The sequence below is a fragment of the Adiantum capillus-veneris genome, chromosome 9, assembly GCF_014529385.1.
Source record: "Adiantum capillus-veneris isolate H3 chromosome 9, ASM1452938v2, whole genome shotgun sequence".
NCBI lineage: Eukaryota > Viridiplantae > Streptophyta > Polypodiopsida > Polypodiales > Pteridaceae > Adiantum > Adiantum capillus-veneris.
Window position 1 is genome coordinate 89,903,696 of NC_140939.1, and position 19,554 is coordinate 89,923,249.

The 19,554-nt window shown below is 47.6% G+C and overlaps 1 protein-coding gene across 3 annotated transcripts in view; it reads left to right on the plus strand.

Moving 5' to 3' along the window:
* Positions 1-19,554, plus strand: part of LOC147450787 (uncharacterized) — a 65,497-nt gene that overhangs the window by 18,447 nt on the left and 27,496 nt on the right. For 2 of the 3 annotated variants that reach the window (XM_086520803.1, XM_086520804.1), the window contains exon 2: positions 8,717-8,857. The exons of the other annotated variant lie outside the window; for it this stretch is intronic. In XM_086520803.1, coding sequence (XP_086376929.1) covers positions 8,768-8,857 — 90 coding nt within the window. In that variant the 5' untranslated portion in view covers positions 8,717-8,767. The remainder of the gene's footprint in view (positions 1-8,716; positions 8,858-19,554) is intronic. 3 annotated transcript variants of the gene reach the window in all.

A 19,554-nucleotide genomic window follows, 5' to 3' on the forward strand; every position in this document is an offset into this window, starting at 1 on the left:
AGAGCCTGAAATTCCTGTGTAGGAGCTTGTAAGAACTCCTGCATCCTTGGGTTGTTAGCTAACTGCTGAAACATTTCCATGCAGCTACGTAGTTGAGCTTTGAACAACCTATCCACTTCTTGAAGAGTTTAAGGAACGTTCTCTATGCCATGTGAGGAAGATCTCTCTTCAGGTATTTGGTCTCTCTTCTTTGCCATAACGACAAGCTCTATGTTCCTTTCACCCACAACAATCCACGTTGCACTTTTTGAAGAGAAAGTGACTATCCCGGCGATAGAACCATAAAACCGGCGTGTATACAGTAGAGGGCGGTACTAATTCAATTATCTGTTAACTTTACACAGAGCACTGAGAAGAAAAGAGAACACAGATACGTCTAGCGACTAGAATGTTATTGCGTACACGAGACTGACACCTTGTAGGCCCCAAAGACTAGCGTCCCTTTCGGTATATCTATGTTCAATTAGGAACAGACGATCCGAACACGTAGATCAAAGTCTCACAAAGCTGTCCAAACTTGGCGAGGGCTGAAATTGCAGGTTTTTGACCCAATTTCGGCAGCATAATGACGCTAAATCCCTTGTAAGTCAAAAGTATCTGTCTAGGATAAATTCCCTTGCAATTTAGAAGCTTTCTGGTGACCTGCAACAGAATTTCAGCGCACTGTAGATTCCTGTTTTGCCGTTGCCAGGTGCCAAAGCCCTATACATGCATCCCAAGGCTTTCCTGAGACTCCCCTGGTGCTAATTTGCAGTTTAGGTGTGAAACCCTAAACCAGCAAGGCAAGAAGCACAATTTTTTTTTGCTTCTTGTGGTCGCACATAACCCAAGACCACTTGGGCGTGTCGATCCCTAATCTGTGTTATTGAAGAGTGGCAGGTAACCAAAAAAGGAAGGGCTTGTCGAGCCTCTCCTCGTTCCTCTTTTCCACTCATTGAGAGCGAACCTTGCACTTGGCGGCAAGCCAATTTACGTGAGGTGGGGAAAAGAAACCTTGGTGTGAGCGTAAGGCCGCTAAGGGCTACCCACGTACTAAAGAACCCAAGAACCCAAGAACCCAAAGAACACAGTGCCTGGTCATCACCCGAAGCGGAATGTATACTTTGCATGAAGCTGATGAGAGTGGAGTTGGAGAAGAGGAAGTTTCTACTTTAAGAGGATTGTTCCCCGATCCTTCCTCATCCCCATCTACGCTACGGATTGCACCAAACCCTATGGAGGCTTTGGGCAAGACGATGATGGAGATGATCTTACTTACAACAAGAGGCTCAATGTGCCGCCATGGATTGAGATCGTGAAGAAAGAAGGACAACTATGAAGCTCGAGCGTAAGCAAGCATGCGAAGCTCAACGCATAGCGACCGAAGAGAAGCGCGCGGCTATGGAGTTAGAGCGAGAGGCGCAGAGAGAGCAACGCATGCAGGAGTTGGTCCTACAGGTACTCTCCTCGAAGACTGAGCCACTCAAGGAGGTCGGCGAGTCATTACTTAACACAGGTAGAGACGAAGATTCCAACAATCTAGTCACTCAGAAGTTGATGTTTAGTAAGTATGATGGTAAGATGGATGCATTTATGATTCATCATTGGTTGTATCAATTTATTGCTTACTTTGCGACTACAAGAAAACAAGCAACAATAAAGTGTTGACTGCTCCCATGTATCTAGCAGGTGATGCCATTAATTGGTATCAAGCTTGGCAGGAGTCATTGTTAGTTGGCTGAGCATCTTGAGCGTACTGAGGAAGGTGTACCCCCTTTTTTAGTTGGGTTGACTTCCAAGAGCTCAAGGCTCGTTTCATGCTAGCAAAGTACCTTGATCGATTAAAAGAAGATTGGCGTGGTCTTAAGCAAAATGGATTCCGTGTTATGTCTTTTTCTAACCGTATTTTATAGATTGGCGTTCAATTGCGTAAGTCGGATGAGGATCGCAAGGAGGCTTTTTTCTTTGGGTTAGACGAGTATATCAAGTTCGGTGTGCAAGTTCTCCGCCCTGAGGACTATAATGACGCCGTTAGAATCACCTTAGCACAAGAAATGAAGCACAACAAAGGCAAGCCGAAGGAGAACGAGCGAGTACTTCTCTCAGGACCAACCGAATGGTAAGCACGGTAAGACCATTGGTAAGATGACGGTAATTCTTCTTCTCAATCTTCTTCTACACCTAGAGCACAAAACTCTCACAATGATGATAAAGGAAGGGCTAAAACTCAGGACACCCCTAAGTTGACGCTTGATGAAAAATTTGCTCAAGGAATTTTAGGAGGTAGGTTAACTCTTGAAGAACAAGCCGAATATGCACGAGACAAAAGATGTCTTAAGTGTCACACTAAAGGTCACATTAAACGAGATTGTCCTAAGGAAGCACCTAATGAACCCACACAAGAATCCACATCATCAGTGAATGCACTCAGTGAGAACACTAATGTGTGCGAAGTTTCTCATGATCATGTAGATGAGTCTCTCATGCAACGTTATGGTCATGTGAATAGTACACGCATTGTGATCTTGTTTGATTCAGATAGTATGCATGTTGTGATTAGTGGCTCTCGTGAAGAGTGCACGTTTAGAAGCTCTTCCCATAGATCCCATCGTGATCTTTGGTTTTGCTCTTGGCATGCATTCTTTTTTCAGGCATGAATGTTTTGATGTGACAGTGTTAGTTCAAGATGTTGGTTTTTGTCATAGATTTGTGGTTTCTCCTTTCAAAGGATGTGATTTGATTTTTGTCTTCAAGTGGTTTAACGGTTATAATCCACACATTGATTGGAATGAAAACACTCTCTCTTACAATTGAAGGAGCACCTCCGTGGTCCTTCGCTGTGACAAGAACATTCCATCTTTTCCATGAGCCTCTCACTCTCATGTTTTGATAGAGGATAAAACACGTAGTATGATTGTTTCTCTCAGTACACAGTCCCACAGTCTAGAAAAGCATGAGTCATTGCATGAAAAGAACTCTTGTTGTCATGTCTTCTCCGAAGCAGGACATGCATTTTGTGCATGATAGAACTGTGATTGTTTGTAAGTTGCTCCAGTCTGTACCGAGTACACCTTGGGGTGACCATCAAGCTAGATGGTTCCAGTCTTGTGAGCAATTTGGTGGTTTGGATGATTTTGTGCCAAGTAAAGCTAACCTCATTGCATATACGATCAGTCATGCAGGACCGATTTTGGCTCTCGAGTCGAGGTTCAAAGAGTCCATCCCGGAAGTATTTTTGTCTTGGCATGATTAGTTAGTACACATTGTTCAAGTTTCTCATTCGTGACGTTCTCTCGTATTTTCGTCACTGTCTTTATGTGTTCCCTTTTCACAGGCATGCCGTATTGCACAATGCACATGATTCACTCATGGATGAGCACGGATGTATGTAGGTCATTCTAGAAAAGATGAAGAGTTTACATTCAAGGAATTCACAATGTTTCACAATTGCCTGTTTTGTCGGTCGCTTTTGCATGTTCATTCCTCGGCATAACACAGTCACAGAAAAAGACGAGCACGGTTGTCCATCAATCATTGGCAATTCTGTTGTGATTTGCCACAGTTGATCGGTTAGGTCGAAAAGTCAAGATTAGATCACACTTTTGGCATGTGTTGGGTGAACGGTTTGACACTCCATCACTTTGTTCATTTGCATTGCATGTACGGTCATTTAGGAAGAACAATCTTTCTCCAGTCACTCGACATGGAACGAGTATGTTTATGGTTTTGTGTTTTAAGTGGTTTCATGGATATTCCTCAGAGGAGATTCTTCGGAGAAAATGGACCCATGACCATAGACAAAGTTAGAGCATTGGAGCCGTAGCAGATCATTTTGTCGCTTTCGGCGCGGGCCAAAGAAGCAAGCATTGCAGACTTTTATGAAGTTCAAGTATCGCACGGCCCACGCAGCAGAGTGGGCCAACGAAGAGTACTTCGCAAGATCCCAAGAGTTGTTGGCGGAATCTACGGACGCCATACAGCTTGGTACCAGTACCTCACCTTGAAAGGGGGGGGATGACACATGTTCATCTAACCCTATGTGTATGTGGACAAGCTGTTCCTACTTCTAGGGTTTAGGTAGCCTAGGAAGTGTTTTGGCACCCTTGTGAGCCTGTACGCGGGCCGTGCATGTCCAGGCACTTAGAGTAGCTGCATACCCTCTAATTGCACAACCCATAGCATTAGCATCATGATCTAGTATCCAGCATGAGCAGTTCCACCGCATGGGAACGAGTCCCGACCGCACGTGGGAACCACCTCTTACTTGGCATTAATAATAAGTGACTTATTATTATTCAACCAAATCGTGGGAGGCTTGTGAAGGTTGCTCGACCCAGTTGTAGGCATCTATATAATGAAGGCCAGGGCGCTCAGTATAAACAGAAGAGGCAAGAGGCACAAGGAGGGTAGACCCACGCAAATCGGCAGCACCCTCACGCATTCTCTAGCGTTTTCTCCAGAAACAGCCCAACATTTTTGCATCAAGAAGATGAGCGTTTTCAGCATTGAAGACCAGCGTTTTCAGTTTTCAGCCCTTAGCCTCACGAGAACCCGCAACACCTGTTGCAGATCCTGGTCATCACGACCCCAACACCCAGATCAGCCTAGCGTTTTCAGTTTTCAGCACAAACCAGCCAGCGTTTTCCAGATTTAGCCCAGATCAGCTAGCGTTTTTCGTTTTCAGCCATTGACTATCAGTGTCTGCTTTTGCAGGCCTTGGTGGTAGTAGATCAACCCTTGCCTTGCAACAGTAGCAAATCCACAGCATCAGATCTTAGCATTTACAAATTTCAGTTATTGTTGTCATCGTCAACATCGTCGTCGTCGTCGTCGTCGTCGTCAACATCGTCGCCGTCAAGTATCACCTAAAAGCATTGTACCAGATTTTGTGCAATCTAAAACAAATACCTCTCTAGCAATAGAGAGGAGGGTGCTTGGAGGGGTGTTTGGGACCCAATCTGGTGTTGTCTCTTCTCTCTCTCTCTCTCTCTCTCTCTCTCTCTCTCTCTCTCTAGCACTCTCACTTACGGTTTGCATTCCACTCTCGTCGTTTTGGTCATTGCACATTCTCTCATTAAATCCAGGAAGGCTCTCCCTTCCCATCAGTAAAAGGAACCTTGAGCACCCATTGATCACTCATAGTGAGCCATACACCATCATTCACTTCCGCTGCACATTACAGATGCATCCCAACATGACGCAACTTGGATTTTTCGGTGAATTTTTCGTTGTCAAAAGCAACTTCAAACTGCCTGATGAAAGACAGTGCCTTGGTGATGTCTCTTTGTCTTGTGTTGTTGTCAAACTTGACATCCTTGTCACCGGATTTGAAAACCCGCATCTTTCGGTGACGCTTGTGGTTATCCTTCTTGAACTTGGGCTTCTCTTTAGTAGAAAAGTAGTATGAGTTTTCTTCTTTGGAGAAGATTTAGATACTGTATGAGACGTAGATGTAGTAGTATAATCAGGTTCTTATTTTAAAGCAGAGAAAGTTCTTTTTCGTGGCCCTTGTTCTTGGAAGGCCGTTTGTCCTGATCTGAAGGTCTCTTGTGCGCTTCTGCACCTCTTTCTGCATCCTCCTCCTGCAAGTTGCTACCATCGATAGGATTTTACTGATGCTTATTGGCATCTGTTCCTTGCGGCTTCTTGATTCTGTCCAAAACCTTTTGGACAGCCAGTAGCGAGATAAGCTACTACAATTCTGCGAGTTGAACTCATACTTGTTGAAGTTCGTCTTCAATGGTTCTTCTGTGGCTTGTCATGGTTCTTCCCGTTTCTTCTCGGAATCGTCCTCCTATGTAGAGAAAGAGAGGAACCCGAGCTTTGATACCTTTGTCACAAACGGGAGCGCACACGAATAATCAACAAGCTGAAAATAAATACGAGAATCTTTATTAGGGAGAATCTTTTTTTACAAGCACAAGAACCGGATTGACTCCTCCGTTCTAAATCATTAGACTCGATGTTCAATTCCTTTCCGTGCGGGAAAATCCTGAGAGATGAGCTCTCAACTCCTTTTTTGTATGTACCTAGAGCGTGAAGCCCTACAGATAGTTCCTGATTTTGTTCCCGGAATCTTTGAGCATAGGCCGGGGCCTCCTTGCTCCTTCTCCGTGATGGAGTACCTGCAAAAGCAAAAACACGAAACAACAACTTGTATCGCGAAATCACAATTGGTACCTCTCGCTCCGAGTGCGGGAAAGCGAACTTTGAGTATTGACTTCTCATGATCACTTGCAGATTCTCGACGAAGGTGCTCCTTGCTGCTAGCGCTGGCTGCTTTTATAGGCACCCGCACCTTGTCGGAATAGAGGCAAGAGGTAGTGCTAGAGTGGGGGGAGGGGCTGGCTGCAAAATTGGCGAGAAAAGAGAGAGAGAGAGAGAGAGAGAGAGAGAGAGAGAGAGAGAGGCATCGCACGCTCTTTTATATTCCAGCCAGCGCTGGTTTGTTTTATTAAAGCATGGTCCATTTTTTTTAAAGTGGGCGGTCGGTCACTTGAAAAAAAAAAGTGAACTTGGACAAAACTCAATAAAATTGAGTGAGCTGAAAATTAATGCTATACATTCACATTCTAAGCGTCCCAGGATGCAATTCTCAGGCAATATGCAATGCAAACACAGATTGCTCGCGGGAAATCATCTGCTTTTCTCGGAAAACACTTAAACGTAGTCCGCGCTAAGCTTCTCAGAACCCATCTTTATTTTTGTGCTTGTGTGTCTACATGTATTCCTTTATCCAGTTCGGGTTTCCTGCCAGACCTTTGGAATATCTTGCCAGACCATTGGAATATTCCCTTTCCAATGCTCCCATCACCCTCACGTGACGCACTAGGAATATTTGTTCCCGATCTCTCCTATCGAACTAACGGTACAACCCCTTCGCGATGCTTAATGTCACCCATCATGTGACACATCATAATTGTCCGTTCTTGATGGCTTTCAATAATTCCAGTAGATCTTAAGTTCCTAACCTCACGGTTCAAGTGCACACAATTAAATATGTTAATTTCAATAAATAGAATTACTCAAAAAAATAAGAAAATATTCCATCTTGCAATATCTGATATGTGAACCCAATCAGCTCATTTGATCATTTGACATCGAAGTCAGAACTGTTCGTCAATCTGAGCCTTAACTCTAGAATAGTTCCCAAGCCCCCAACTCATTCCACTTGGGCTTAGAGTCGAGTCATTGTCACAGCACTTCCCTTGCTGTGTTTGATTCATGACACCCCATTGTATCTTGTTAGCAGGTATGGAGCTGTGTGTGTTGCCAGGCTGTTATGGTTGATACATTGAGAGCGGCTGGGCTCATGCTGAGTTTGGGGTCTATCGTGGTGTATCTACTTATTATTATCATCTGATTTTATCATAGTCACAGGGGGAGCCCATTTTTGGGCTTCCCGTCCCCACTTGCCGTGTCGCCCTCTTTTTTATATTAAATTCCATTTGAGCCTTGTCCCCCATCCCCTGTCCCCACTCCTCGGGACGCGTCTCTTGTGACTATGGATTTCATAGCCAGCCATTATTGCATGAGCGTCAAGCACGGTTTTGTACTCATCACTTGTGCAATCCAAGCTGCATCATCCAAATCCTGCATATTCTTTTGGAGGTACTTAAGTCGTTGACTCCTCCTTTTAGAGTATGAGACGTAGCCTGAAGACCACGAGGAGAATGGCCTGATTGTTGTATATCTAGCAGCAATCCCTCTCACTAGAGGTGGCCATTGCACATCATCTTGCAAGCCCACACCTTGAAAGCAAAGACAAGCGAAGAGTACAGGACAATATTGTCAACTGCAAGACATAAGTGGTGAGAATGCTGCTCAAGAAGATCAATATTACTGTCCCTTTGGTCTTCTTTGTTAATTTTCTGTGCTCTGATAGGCGTTGAAATGTCTCACCACACGTGAGTGCTCTGTTGATGCAACTGAGGCCAAGGGACCTCATTCATAAACACTCTGCAAAAGCAGGTCAGAACAGAGCAGTAGAGCACCTCTGCAAAAGTAGTTGGGGGTCTGATGTACAGCATCGCTGTTTTGGCACACCAAAAGACCCATTTTTTGTCAATCGATCTCTCTTTCCCTTCTTTTCATCAACGATCTCACTTTTCTACTCGTCCCTAGCGATTTCACTTTGCTGCCTTTTGTTGCATCCCTGGATCTGATCAGCCTTCTGGTCCTGGTTACCTCTCAGCTGCCATCTCAGCTCTGCTGCCACTTCCGCAATTTTGTGCAAGGCCTTCCATGTCAGCAACCCACGTGGCTGCCACCTCAACGGAAAACTGCAGCCTTTTGAAGCTACAACTCTAATCATCGGTTGAACAGAACATAGACTAAACTGCTATGTTGTGCATCTTTCAAGTCTTATATATGCAATGTTTAATGTTACAAGAGTCATGGAAGCATGCCTTTTTTCTGTAACTGCTTTTTGAGCTCATTAAGATGCCAATTGCTTTTGATAACCTCGATCTGCAAATTTACTGAAAGGAAAGATTCCAGCGACTCATAACTGCTGCAACCTTGTTCACATCTGTGGCCAGCCTTTAGCTGGTGAGATGCTGCAGGTTCAGTTCAGTCTTTGAAAGAGTTGAAGTTTGTGAAGTCCTTGTTTTGTGTTATTTTTGTTTTTGTCTTTTTCTTTTCTGATTTTCTATCTTGCAACAGTTTGAGTTCTCTTTAACAAGGTGTGTTTAATATCCACACATTCTTTTCTGATGGTCATTCCTTTAGCTTACAGTTGTCGAACAATTGACTATCCTGAAGGCACGACTTTAGTGAATGTACTATTATGGAGAAAATTACTGAGAAAAGCGAAGAAAGAGCCATAGAACACTTAGAAACTCTTCATGAAGCTCAAGAGGAAAAGAAGATCACACACGTACGTTTGTCTAATTAGTTTTGGAAGGTTGTGCCTGTGCTTGCTTGAAGTTAAACTAAGAAGAGAAAGATCATTGAGCATTCAGTGGTCATCAGCAAAAGTAGAACTTCAGTAATACCATGTTTATTCCAAAAGGAGCTTTGTGAGTCATTTTTACAGCAACTGAGTTTTTTCTTCACAAAAGTGTTGCCGAGTACAAAGTATGTGATACCACCTAACTGCTTCGGACATTTTGGCAAAGCTTGAACCACCATACAATTTTGGTGGATAAGTGACACGTTCACCCATAAATGTTCAGAGTCACCTTGCATTTTTGCAATTGGTTTGAGACTGTAAGTAAGACCTTATGGTTGAGAAACCCCGCTTAGATGTCCTTTATGTTTCAAGGTCATTAGATTGTGTTGCAAACAAAATTCTAAGACCATCTCTATGGCTTCTTTGTGACAAGATGCTTAGTATTATTGCTTAAGTCCAAAGAACCTTCCTGAAGCAATACAGTATTTGACAAAAATACTGTACATGAATTTTACAGCCGCCTTTAAATTATTATGTGTATTTTCCATTCATATAGAATGCAATCCGAGCACCTTGACATATTTGGTGTTAGTAGTAATTGTGGCTTTTACTGGTCATTCAATTAGAACACTTATTGTTTGGTGCGTCTTCATCAGTCAAAGGTGGCCGTGGTGAAACTTGCAAGGGTGAATGCGGTTTTCTCTTTCATCTTTGTTGGGCCTAAATGATTTCTTTTTTTTTGTTTTTTTTTCCAGAAAAAGATCCTTCTATTAGTTAATGAAACTGCCCATAAAGCTACAACCACCTCTTCAAGAGAGGGCTACAACAACCATGATGGGGAGACTCTCCCAATGAAAAAACAACATATGTACAATGAGGCTAAATCAAGAGACGGGAGGAGGGAAAAGCCACACACGTGGTCGGTAGTGCCATCGGAGTACACCCTGGACCATGGTGTAGAAAGGCCGAGGACGCCATAGTCGAGGGAAAGCCTCTCTGCGCTCCCGCATGCGGTCGGAGCTGCCCTGTAGTCTCTCGAGCTATCCTCTGAGAGTGTGGATCAGCTCTAGCCAAAGATCGTGCACAGTCTCTGCTGGTGGCACAAGGCGAGCCTCAAAGATGCGGAAGCAACGGGCCCGCCAATGAACCAGAGTGTCAGGCCACTGATGAGCTCCCAACACTCCTCTCTTTGTGCACCACTCCTGTGGGGTAAGCTCTGTGGCAGGCTTGAGTGTAGGTCGCCCCCCCTGCATCACTATCATCCTGTTGGTGGAAGATAGCTCAAACTGAAGTGCCGGGCCCGTGAGGGTGGACCAAGCCGCTGCTCCCCAAGTGTACCGTCGAGCCGTGGAGAGAGTAGGCATCAGCCGAAGAACACGAAGCCACACTTGCTGTGCCAAAGGACAGTCCCAAAGACAGTGACGCTGACTCTCTACAAGATGGTCACAAGCTGCGCATGCGGCCGAGAGACCACTATGCCACTAGCCAGCTCCCAACTGTTGTAGCTCTGTGTGCAACCAGCCATTGAAACAAGGTGACTCGCCTCGGCTGTCTGGAGTCCCACAACCTCTCCCAAAAGGTTGCCAAGAACTCAGCTGTGAGACCCTCCTCCTGCCAATGAGGTGCTGCAGCAGGGCGGGCCTCTCTCTGTGCTGCTAGTATGTGACGTCCCAGTCAAACAGTGTACTGAAAGAATGGGATGCCTGGGTGGTCTGCAGAAGAGAAAGGGTCCCTCCAAAGCCACTCTCTAGGATCCCACTGTACTCGTGCCAGTGGACAGCACTCCCAAGCCCACAGTCTCCAGTGTCCAGTCTCAAGAGTTGCTGGGTCAGGATCGATGACACAAGTCCTCCCACAGATGCCCACCACTCGGATCCTTTGAAAACAACACTCTGCCACCTAACGATACCACGCTCCTTGACAAAACCAGTATGGGTCCCATGTATAAGGCTCTCTAGAAGTGGCTGGATCCTCAAACTCAGAGCCTTGTCAAGAATTTTGTAGGCTGAGTTGAGGATGGTGATGGGGCGCCACTGATGAATCTCATCCAAGGAGCCACCCTCCTTGGGAATGAGGTAGATCAAACCCTCACTCATGCTGTCAGGCATCTCTCCTGTATGCAAGATGTACTGGAAAGCACTACAGAGATCAGGGCCAAGCAAGTCCCAGTACTCCAAGAAAAAATTGGGAGTCAAGCCATTCTCACCTGGACAGCTACCACGGGGGAGTGCACTAAGAGCCGTGTGCAACTCCTCAAGCTGAAGTGGAAGCTCAAGTCTCTGGCGCATCTCCTCAGTCACAAGGCAAGGCATCTGCGCCCACACCTGCTTCCTGCATGCATCCTGTCTCTTTGACTGAGGCTCTGCAGATAGTAACACACGGTAAAAGTCAGTAGCAACTGCACGCATGTCCTCTGGCTCAGAAGCAATTGACCCGTTGGGCCTCCTCAACTGACTGACCTTGGCATGCGTATGCCGAGGTCCCACTGCCTCGAAGAAAGCACCAGTCACTCTGTCACCCACCTGCGTCCACTGAGATGCCCGTCAGTGAAAAGCAAACTCATGGCGTCGCTCCTCTGTGCTACCAAGCTTCTGGCGAGCCTGTTGTACACTACAACACTCTACGCGCTTTTCGACGCGTAGTTTTTCGACGCGGCATACCTTTCAACGCGCATTTCGACGCGCATAGCGGGCGTCGATATATGTGTCGATATGTACGTGGCAACACACGTGTGAATGTCCGTCGAAATGTGCGTAGCAGCCACGTAATTCGACGAGTTACATGGCAAAATGCTTTCCACGCGTATCGACGCATATATCGATTCATATATCGACGCTCAAAAAATTGGTGGAAAAAACCCCACCCGCGCGCGCAGGCGGTCATTTTCGCCTGCGCGCACAGATCTAGCCCCTGCTTCTTGGAAACCTGCAGTGCAGGTATTGTTCCCCCTCTCCCCCCCCTCCCCCCCACCTCCGTCCCCATCTCTCTCTCTCTCTCTCTTCCTCAAGCTACATTGTTGTGTATGTGGAGAGAGAGAGAGAGAGAGAGAGAGAGAGAGAGAGAGAGAGAGAGAGAGAGAGAGCTAACTAGAGATAGCTACGGAGATGGATAGAGAGAGAGACCTACGGAGAGAGAGAGAGAGAGAGAGAGAGAGAGAGAGAGAGAGAGAGAGAGAGAGGATATCTAATAAGCATGTACACAAGTACGGAGAGTTTGCTAGAGAAACCGTATAGAATCCACGATACGACTCCTACGGAACGGGCAGTGATTTTCGCGACATAACACCTACATCTGAGAGAGAGAGAAAAAAGATTATGCGTGAAGGTCCGACCAATCCAGAGCGAAGGATGGAAGCAGAGGAGGGCTTACAGAGTCCAGACACAAGACGACAGCATGGAGGAGATGTTGGATGCCTTCTTCCAGCCAAGCGAGGAGAACGCTAACAAAGCAGCACCAGAAGATGTGCGCCTATCTCTTGAAGACATGTTGAGAAAGTTGGCACGTCAACCAATCTATGAAGGCGCCAAAATATCTGTGCTTCGTACTTGTCTGTCATTTTTGAATCTGCAGTCAGTGTACGGGTGGTCAGATGCAAGCGTCACTGCTTTGTTTAGGTACGTAACTTACAAAAGAGATTTTCCGATTGCAATGGTGACATGCTTGGGGAGGTTTTAATTTAATGTGGCTTAAATAGGTTGTTGCGGGAGCAACTACTCTCGGCTGGCAATGAAATGCCCCCCTCTAGGCCAGACGCAAAGCGACTATTGACCTCAGTTGGCTTGGACTCCAATAAGATTCATGCATGTCGAAATGATTGCAAGCTTTTTTACAATGAATTCACAGATTTTCTGTCTTGTCCTAAGTGCGAAGCAATGCGCTACAAACAAGATATGACACTTGTAGATGAAGCTGCAATGGATAACGATAATCCGTCAGAACGAGTTGGTGCAGAGTTATGTCTGCAGTTAGAGATAGGCGATTATACGGTGCAAGATCTTATCGATGATGCCTCACTAGTCGAGACCTGTAAGTGTTTGTGTGAAGACGTTGATTTAGAATTAAGCTCTTTCTTAATTTAAACAAAGGTGTTCTAACGCTTTCTTTTACTTTCTTTGTGCAACACTTTAGTATGGCAGACCAGTCACCAGATCCCGGTTCTATGAGTGCGGGTGCATTTATGGGCTTCATCACACGGATGACGCCCACTCAGATGGCACAGGCGTCTTAGTATTGGATAGCCACAAGTACGGGTACCACGCCTTTGGGCATGACACCCGAGGGTCCGACGCCTATGGAGGGGACGCCTATCGGGTTTTGCCCGCCTATGGGTACGACACCTGCGAGGTCTCCCATCACGGCCGCTTCGACACCTAGGGTACGGCAGAGGCGGGTATGTCAGCATCTCCGCTTTACAGACGCACTCGCCGATCTCGACGATCGTTAGGTGGAGGTGGTGGTTGTTGTGGAGGAGGGTCCACGGATGCTTCGACCCCTCCTCGCTCACGACCCCCGTCCAACGGAGACAGACCTCTCGACACACCTCTTAACACACCTCGGACACCTTGGGGGCCACACGATCCTAGTGCCTTCAAGGTCTATACTGTACGGCCAGATGGACAGATTGACATAGATAGTGTTGGGACTGAGATGAGACAGCGGGTTCGCCAGCTCGCGGAGATGCAGTTTTCTAGCACCATCATGACGTCTTGGACTCATAAGGACCACGACAAAATCAATTATATAGTGGAAACCATCTTGAGAGAGTATCGGCCTACTCCGGGTTCAACAAAGGTTCCGAGGAGGTGGATCACGAACGTTGTACGGGACATCGTTAAACATCGTCGAGATGCAGCTCGTCGGGCTTTCAGGCAGGGCTCGTCGAAGCCTACGGGCATCTCACACGAGTCGTGGCAGCAGATCAGGGAGGAGGAGGAGACAGCGGTTACGATGTTAAGATAGCGGCGTTTGGCCACGGCGAACCGTAAGGAGACGAGGGGCACATCTCATCTTGGCAGCGGAGGCTTCGACACCTCTTGCAATGAGTTTGTGAGTTTCCAATCCAATCGTAGCTATGGCGTTTTTTTTCAAGAGAGATAACTATGTATTCTTAATCACTTTGGTTTTTGAATAAACGCAGAATCTTGCAATGCATCGAGCCTCGACACGCCAGGAGGAGATAGATGGATATCGGAAAGGCATTTATGTTGTATTGAATGATCTTGCTACCAGGAGAGACTGTAGACTGGGAGGCCTTAGAGTCTCGCTGATCGATTGAGGTGAGACGTTTGATCGAGACAAATAATGTGATTTTGGTTATGGTTTGTCTTGATCAAACGTCTCACCTCAATCGATCAGCGAGACTCTAAGCAGCAAGATCATTCAATACATCATAAATTCCTTTCCGATATCCATCTGTCTCCTCTTGGCGTGTCGGGGCTCGATGTATTGCAAAATTGTGCGTTTATTTAAAAACCAAAGTAATATAGAATACATGATTCATCGCTCTTGAAAAAAATGCCATAGCTAGGATTGGATTGGAAACTCACGAACTCATAGCGAAAGGTGTGGAAGCCTCCGCTGCCAAGATGAGATGTGCCCCTCGTGTCCTGACGGCTCGTCGTGGCCAGACGTCGCGGCCTGAACCTTGTGTCCGTTGTCTCCTCCTTCTCCTTGATCTGCTGCCACGGCTCGTGTGAGATGCCCGTAGGCTTCGGCGAGCCTTGCTTGAAAGCCCGACGAGCTGCATCTCGACGATGTTTCACGGTGTCCCGTGCAACATTCGTGATCCACCTCCTCGGAACCTCTGCTGAACTCGGAGCAGGCCGATACTCTCTCAGGATGGTCTCCACTATATAATTGATTTTGTCGTGGTCCTGATGAGTCCAAGAAGTCATGATGGTGCTAGAAAACTGCACCTCCGAGAGCTGGCAAACCCGTTGTCTTATCTCAGTCCCGACACTATCCATGTCAACCTATCTATCTAGCCGTATAGTATAGACCTTGGAGGCATTGGGATCGTGTCTCCCAAGGTGTCCGAGGTGTGCTAAGAGGTGTGTCGAGAGGTGTGCCTGCGTCGGACGGGGGTCGTGAGCGAGGAGGGGTCGAAGCATCCGTGGACCCTCCTCCATAGCAACCACCACCTCCGCCTGACGATTGCCAAGATCGGCGAGTGCGCCTGTGAAGCGGAGATGCTGACGTACCCGCCTCTACCGTACCCCTAGGTGTCGAAGCGGCCGTGATGGGAGACCTCGCAGGCGTCGTACTGATAAGCGGGCAAAACCCCATAGGCGTCTCCCCCATAGGCGTCGGACCCTTGGGTGTCATGCCCGGAGGCGTGGTACCCGTACCTGTGGCTACCAATACTGAGATGCCTATGCCATTTGAGTGGGCGTCATCTGTGTGATGAAGCCCATAAATGCACCCGCACTCATAGAACCGGGATATGATGACTGGTCTGCCATACTAAAGTGCTGCACAAAGAAAGTAAAAGAAAGCAAAAGAAAGCGTTAGAACACCTTTGTTTAAATTAAGAAAGAGCTTAATTGTAAATCAATGTCTTCACACAAACACTTACAGGCCTCGACTAGTGAGGCATCATCGATAAGATCTTGCACCGTATCATCGTCTATTTCTAACTGCAGACATAACTATGCCCCAACTCGTTCTGGCGGATTGTCTTCATCCATTGCATCTTCATCTACAAGTGTCATATCTTGTTTGTAGCGCATTGCTCCGCACTTAGGACACGACAGACAATTTACGAATTCATTGCGAAAAAGAATGCAATCATTTGGACATGCATGAATCTTGTTGTAGTCCAATCCAATTGAGGTCAATAGTCGCTTTGCGTCTGGCCTAGAGGGGGGCATTTTATTGGTAGCCGGGAGTAGTTGCTCTCGCAACAACCTATTTAAGCCACATTAAATTAAAACCTCCCCAAGCACGTCACCGTTGCAATCGGAAAATCTCTTTTGTAAGTTACGTACCTAAACAAAGCAATGACGCTTGCATCTGACCCCCCCCCCCCCCCCCCCCCCCCCCCGTACACTGACTGCAGATTAAAAAATGACAGACAAGTACGAAGCACAGATATTTTGGCGCTTTCATAGATTGGTTGACGTGCCAACTTTCTCAACATGTCTTCAGGAGATAGGCGCACGTCTTCTGGTGCTGCTTTGTTAGCGTTCTCCTCGCTTGGTTGGAAGAAGGCATCCAACATCTCCTCCATGCCGTCGTCTTGTGTCTGTAAGCCCTCCTCTGCTTCCATCCTTGGCTTTGGATTAGTCGGACCTTCACGCATAATCCTCTCTCTCTCTCTCTCTCTCTCTCTCTCTCTCTCTCTCTCTCTCTCAGATATAGGTGTTATGTCGCGAAAATCAATGCCCGTTCCATAGGAGTCGTATCGTAGATTTTGTACGGTTTCTTTAGCAAACTCTCCGTACTTGTGTACATGCTTATTACATATCCTACGCTTGCGCTGGATTTGATACTTGCAGAGCGTGCACGAGCATGCAATCTTTTCCTCCATGTTAGTTGATGATGTTGCCATCTAAAATGATTATGAATGTTGTCTCAATATATATACTCCTCACAATGTAAACTACTTCACATTCTCTAGCCTTGCCCGATCTCCGCACACCTTGGTCCAGAGGTGTACGGAGATTAGGAGCACCGGGTCAAATTCTCATCTTTATTGGTCAAATCCTATAAGGGTGACACATACGTGCACACCTAGGTGTACATGACAATGCATGTAGCGGGCAAAAGCCCTTTGCCTCTTTTAGTTTCATAGTTTCTTCTAGAGGGGGAGAGAGAGATAGAGAGATAGTTTTTATCCTTTTCACACAATTGGTCAGCATCCAAGCTAACTCTTTCACCACTACTTTCTCTATCTACTACTCTCTCTCTCTCTCTCTCTCTCTCTCTCTCTCTCTCTATCCATCTCCGTAGCTATCTCTAGTTAGTTCTCTCTCTCTCTCTCTGTGTCTCCTTATCTCTCTCTCTCTCTCTCTCTCTCTCTCTCTCTCTCTCTCTCTCTTTCCTACACATACACACACAACAATGTAGCTTGAGGGAGAGAGAGAGAGAGAGATGGAGGCGAGGGGGGGAGGGAGAGGGGGAACAATACTTGCACTACAGGTTTCCAAGAAGCAGGGGCTAGATCTGTGCGCGTAGGCAAAAATGGCCGCCTGCGCGCGGGTGGGGTTTTTTCCCCAATTTTTTGAGCGTCTATATATGAATCGATATATGTGTCGATACGCGCATGGAAATACGCGTAGAAAGCATTTTTCCACGTAACTCGTCGAGTTACGTGGTTGCTACGCATATTTCGACGGACATTGAAACGTGTGTTGCCACGTATATATTGACGCATATATCGACGTCCGCTATGTGGTCGAAATGTGCGTGGAAAGGTATGCCGCGTCGAAATACTACGCGTCAAAAAGCGCGTAGAGTGTTGTAGTGCTCCAACCAACGACTGTCTGGATGTTGCTCCTGCATCCTCTGCATGGAAGCAACGCTCCGTTTGAGAGCTTCTCCTCTCTCGCTGCAGTCAAGCGAGTCAAGGACTCTTGAAGAAAGAAACGACTAAGCTGAGCTAGTCCTGAGGTCTCTCTGTCAGCAGGAGAATCGTGCATGTCAAGCTCTCTGTCCAAAGAGCCTCTACTCGCTCTCTGAGTGCAGAGTCCAACAAAACCCTCTCAGGGATGCGTATCATCATGCTCCCCCGCCTCTGTCTATATGTCACTGTGAGGATCACTGGTGCATGGTCCGAGAAGGAAGTCCCTGCCAGGATGCCAACTGTCCCACCCGAGTCACAGAAAAATAGTGTAGAAGCGATCTATCTGCGATAGATTCACTCCTACTCCCACTCTGCGGTCCGAAAGAGAGGAGTCCAGGCTGTTTGGGGACCTCACAAAGCTAGAGTGCTGCCACACATCCGAAACCCTCAGAGTCATACAAAACCTCTCCCAAGCTGCCAGCTCAACTCCATGCACAGTAGCGTGGCTACCACCAATCTTGTCAGAAGAGTCCTCCAACATGTTGAAGTCACCCCCAATGCACCACTGCTCTGCTTGCGGCAGAGACTCAACAATTTGTGACCAAAACTCTGCTCGTGCACTCGCCACATTGGGCGCATATATGTTCAGGTAGCCCACAGGGCAACCCTGAATCTGCATAGTGATCCACTGAGCCTTGGCTGACACAATAATCCCTCTGCCCACAATGGCCTCCTGTAGAGACTCCGCAATAGTCATACATACCCCACCCTGGATGCCTCCAGGTCCAAAAGCAACTGACCAAAAAGTCTCATAGCGACCACGCAAAATCTGACCACAACGCCGAATGCGGCTCTCACAAAGATGATACTCTTGCAGCATAAGAATGTCAATCTCACCACCCACAAGGCATCTCTGCAGCTCCTGAAGCAGCCGACCCCGCTGTCGCTGAAACTGGGGCCCTCCTAATCCCTGCACATTCCATAGATGATCCTCATGGAGTCAGTGAGAGAAAACAGATGCTGCAACAGCAACCAAGCTCGCTATCTTTGAGGCCGGTTTGGATGGGGAGTAATATCCGCAACCGAACGACCTCTAGACAAGCGCGCAAGAAGTGACTGTCCCGCCCAAGCCCAAGCCGAGCGTGCAGCCCTAAGGGCTACATCCTCTGTCCAAGAATCCTCATGCACAAAAACATAACACGGAGGGCACTGAGTGTCAACAAAGAAGTGTACCACAATGTGCCTGCAACCTGCTGCATTTGGAGGTGTCACGCTGAACTTGGCAAGAGGCCAAAGTGTTTGTACCAGATCTGTCACTGCTAAGTCCCCTGTGTGGTGTGAGAACTCAATAGCCTGTGTCTGGAGCCAGTCCAGGACTGTATGCTGGGTCCACTCTGTGGTATCCCTACCACACAACGGAAAGGAGAAACCCACCGCTGTGTCCAGGGCCTCACTGCCTCTAGCTGCAAGAAAGAGGACGTGGACTCGAAAGCTGGCCTCCTCCAAGTCGGAAGAGGAATCACCCAGAAACCGAGTGAAGCTGTAATCGAAGAAATCCCAGCGTCTGCGAATGTTGAAGCTGGTCAGACCTTTGGGGATCGCTGCAAAGAGAGAAGTGAGCACCAAAAAAGGCGGCCTCAAGTGGGGCTGTCCCTCACGAGCCACACGGCTCGTAGCGAAAGCACTACCAAGAGAACGCCTCGCGGCAAAAGTGTAGCCAGTACCCTTTGTCTGAGGAGGAGTGGCGGAGGGGTCCGGAGACGAGGCTGTGGGCCCCATCGAGGAGAGGGGAGGGGCGGGGGACGAAGGTGGAGGTGGGGGGGGGGGGGGGGGAGGTGGGGGAGGCGGGGCGGCAACGGGTGAGGGTGGAGGAGGCGGTGGTGGAGGAACAAAAGTGGACGGGGCCTCCTCAGGTAGGCCCTGCTGAAGGGGGTCGAAACGGTTCCCAGTCGGAACCCAGTGGTGCTGAGCTGCAGCAGGTCGGCCACCAGGAGGAGCAGTGGGGTGAGCTCTCCCCCGATGGCGGCGGCCAGGCACCTGCCGCCAACCATCAACTGGCTGGTCACTAGTCTCTGTCGAAGTACCAGCCTTTGTATCCTGTGTACCTGGCTGCTTGGCCTGCTCAGCCTTGGGCGGCTGCGCATGCGCTGTTGGTCGAGGTCTCCTGGGAGGACAGGCC